This window comes from Stegodyphus dumicola, chromosome 5 (genome assembly GCF_044657685.1).
Source record: "Stegodyphus dumicola isolate Sdum_Otavi_A_Nest chromosome 5, ASM4465768v1".
In the NCBI taxonomy this organism is placed as follows: domain Eukaryota; kingdom Metazoa; phylum Arthropoda; class Arachnida; order Araneae; family Eresidae; genus Stegodyphus; species Stegodyphus dumicola.
Genome location: NC_140772.1, coordinates 8135213 through 8138497, shown reverse-complemented (window position 1 = coordinate 8138497; position 3285 = coordinate 8135213). Strand labels below are relative to the sequence as shown.

At 35.9% G+C, this 3285-nt stretch overlaps 1 protein-coding gene across 1 annotated transcript; it reads left to right on the top strand.

Annotated features, from left to right (window-relative positions):
- Positions 1–1517: 1517 nt before the first annotated feature.
- LOC146997030 (zinc finger BED domain-containing protein 5-like) lies at positions 1518–3071 on the top strand. Its single transcript, XM_085816396.1, has 2 exons — positions 1518–2619; positions 2683–3071. Exons 1-2 carry the CDS (start codon positions 1518–1520, stop codon positions 3069–3071), a joined length of 1491 nt encoding a protein of 496 aa, XP_085672522.1.
- Positions 3072–3285: the final 214 nt, after the last annotated feature.

Here is a 3285-nt window from a genome sequence, read left to right as displayed (position 1 = left end):
GCCAGTTTTCCTTAGAAAGTCCTCCACAAAGGCATCCCTCCCCTTAGGCAGATAGCCCTCAAGGCTTTGCCATAGTTAAATAACCTAACCTAACATTTAGAAATAGTTGAGATTACAACAAGTGGAAAAAAAATCTAGTGTTGAAAAGGCCTAATCGTGAATCCCATAAAAAATGATTCACTTGTAATCTAAAATAAGAGACAGTAGATTCGATGCAATAAAATTATTAAATGTAGGCTTTAGTGTACAAAAGCATAGCAAAACATGTAATGGCCACTTCCCAAAGTTCAGCTGAACTTTTATATCCAAATTGTTACTGAAAATATCTAAAAGACTACTTTAAATAATTTCAGAAAAAAACATTAAAGTAAGTTGGTTTATTTTATTTCTGGGACTAAATAAAAGAAAATAATTTATGCAGAAAAGCATTAAAATATAATGATTTATTTTGTTTCTGAGAAGATAAAACAGAATAAAAGTTATGCAGTCAGGAATGCTAAGTAATGCGACATATTTTTAGATAATAGTCATTAAATGATATAAGCAAAATACATTATAAGGTTTCTTAATGTGGATGAAGGTATGTTCCATGTATAAAAATTTCTGAAAATTTCACATATGAAAATATATTCTGAAAATTCAATTTAAACTGAATATTTATATTAACAAACATTTATCAGATGCAAATATTCTTGTCGCAAACATGTGTGCTCAAAGTCATGACAATAGATACCACATGAAAAGAATACATTTAGGAGTTCCATAAATAATGTATTAGGGATTTGAAGCACAGAGCTGATTTTTATATTATCTTTTTACGTTCTCTGAATCATAAGAACTGATTGAATTGGAAATAATGCCTCAACGTTTTCTGGTGAAAGGTCTAGAAATTATGTGCTTTTATAATTATAAATATCAATACATATTTTGAGGTTACACTGAGGAATTTTTAAAACATATATTGCAATGCTGACTCTAACTAAGTAGAGCATTACGTAGATATTTTTTTGGCCTTAAGCAGAGGCATACCCCTATGTTTATTGAAATTAATGATATTTATACGCTTTCATATTCATTGAAGATAAATATTTCAAATCACAACATTCTAACACTTATAATATGTTCAATCATAGCTTTATATATTCAGAAAAATTATGTTACAATTAATGATCTATATTTATAAACTGAGAAATGTTTAAAAAATAGCAAATATCAAAGAAGCAGAATAGATAGCAATGTAAAAAATGCTGTACTAATTATGTAATTTTATATACAGTCAAAAGTCGTTAATTTGGACACCCATAATCCGGAATGATCTATAATCCGGACCTCAAATCTACAAAGTTGTATTTACTTTCACTGGAGATGAACACAAACCAACTCCACTGTGCGTGGTGTGTGGTGAAAAGCTAGCTAACAGTGCTATGGTCCCAAGCAAACTTAAACGCCATCTCCAAACGAAACACCCTTTGCTTCAAAACAAGAATGTGGACTATTTTGTTCGCCTGCGTGACAACATGGAGAAACAGGCAACTTTTATGAGAAAAACAACAAAGGTAAATGAAAGAGCTCTTAAAGCTAGCTATCAAGTTGCTGAACTTATAGCCAAGACAAAAAAGTCGCACACTGTGGCAGAGACATTAATACTTCCTGCCTGCAAAGCTATTGTAGAGGAGATGCTCGGACCTGAAGAAGCAAAGGAAATAGCCAAAGTCCCTCTCTCAAACAACACAATTTCCAGACGTATTAATGACATGTCTGCAGACATCGAAAGTGTGATTTTGGAAAAGATCCGTATCAGTGAGAAATTTGCATTGCAACTTGACGAGTCTACTGATATCAGTGGACATGCTCAACTCTTAGCTAATGTGCGTTTTGTTGATGGTGATGCAATTACAGAAAACTTCTTTTTTTGCAAGGTATTGCCAGAAAAAACAACAGAAGAAGAAATTTTTCGGGTCACATCAGAATACCTTGAACAAGGAGGACTTAAGTGGGAAAACTGCACAAGTGTCTGCACCGATGGAGCTGCAGCCATGGTCGGGCGCACCAAAGGCTTTGTAAGCAGAGTGAAGGAAAGAAATCCAGATGTGATTATTACGCATTGTTTTTTACACCGCGAGGCCCTCGTAGCCAAGACTTTACCATCAGCCTTAGTTCATGTGTTGGATGATGTTGTGCGCATGGTAAACATTGTAAAGTCACGACCCATGAAAAGTCGCATATTTGCAGCTTTGTGTGAGGAGATGGGAGCAAAGCATAAAACCTTGCTGTTTCATACGGAGGTCCGGTGGTTGTCGCGTGGCAAGGTCTTGGTTCGTGTGTATGAGCTGCGGGAGGAACTTAAAGTGTTTCTGACAAATGAGGGGTCAGATTACGCAAAGCAGCTTGCAAGTGATGAGTGGTGTGCAAGGCTGGCATACCTGGCAGATATATTTCATCATCTGAATGAATTGAACACCCGAATGCAAGGCCGAAATGAAAACCTGCTTACAAGTACAGATAAAATAAATGGATTCCGTTCAAAGGTGCAACTCTGGCATCAACACGTGAAAAGTGGCAATCTTGAAATGTTCACACTCACCATGCAATGGCAAGGTGTTCACACTGCTGCACTGTGTGAGATAATAGTTAAGCATTTAAAAACTCTTGAGGAGAAGTTGTCATTTTATTTCTCTTCAGTCTCCACTGAATGCCTTGACTGGGTTAGGGACCCTTATAGCTCAGCATCAGTTGTTGGAAAGGAAATGACTTTACAAGAGCAGGAGGAACTAATTGAACTGAGACAAAATCGTGGTTGCAAGCTAAGATTTGCTGATCTACCTTTGGACAGTTTTTGGTTGGATACTGCCAAGGAGTTCCCCCTTCTGGCAAACAAAGCTATTTTGACATTGCTCCCTTTTACCACTACATATCTGTGTGAGATTAGCTTTTCAAGCATGATTGCTATGAAAACCAAATACAGAGAGAGACTGAGAACTGTTGACGAAGAGCTACGTGTGTGTCTTTCTTCGATTCCAGCCAGAATATCAGCTTTGTGTTCAGCCAAACAGGCCCAGGTTTCGCACTAAAAGTATTTTATAATTTTCACTATTCTGTTTACTTAATATTTCATAATAAAGTAATTATAAAATACTTTTTTGTGCTTATTTGATTCCTATTCAAGAGAATTACTTTATTATAGTCAATATAGGCACAGAGTTAATTTTTTAACATTTTCTAATGGTGGTGTGCCTCGTGATTTTTTTCCCCGCGACAAGTGTGCCTTGGCCAAAAAAGGTTGGG

Coding starts and splice junctions, on each gene's coding strand:
- LOC146997030 (XM_085816396.1), top strand. CDS start 1,518: ATGGAGAAACAGGCAACTTTTATGAGAAAAACAACAAAGGTAAATGAA. Junction 2,620..2,682: donor TGTTCACACTGCTGCACTGT/GTGAGATAATAG, acceptor ATTTCTCTTCAG/TCTCCACTGAATGCCTTGAC.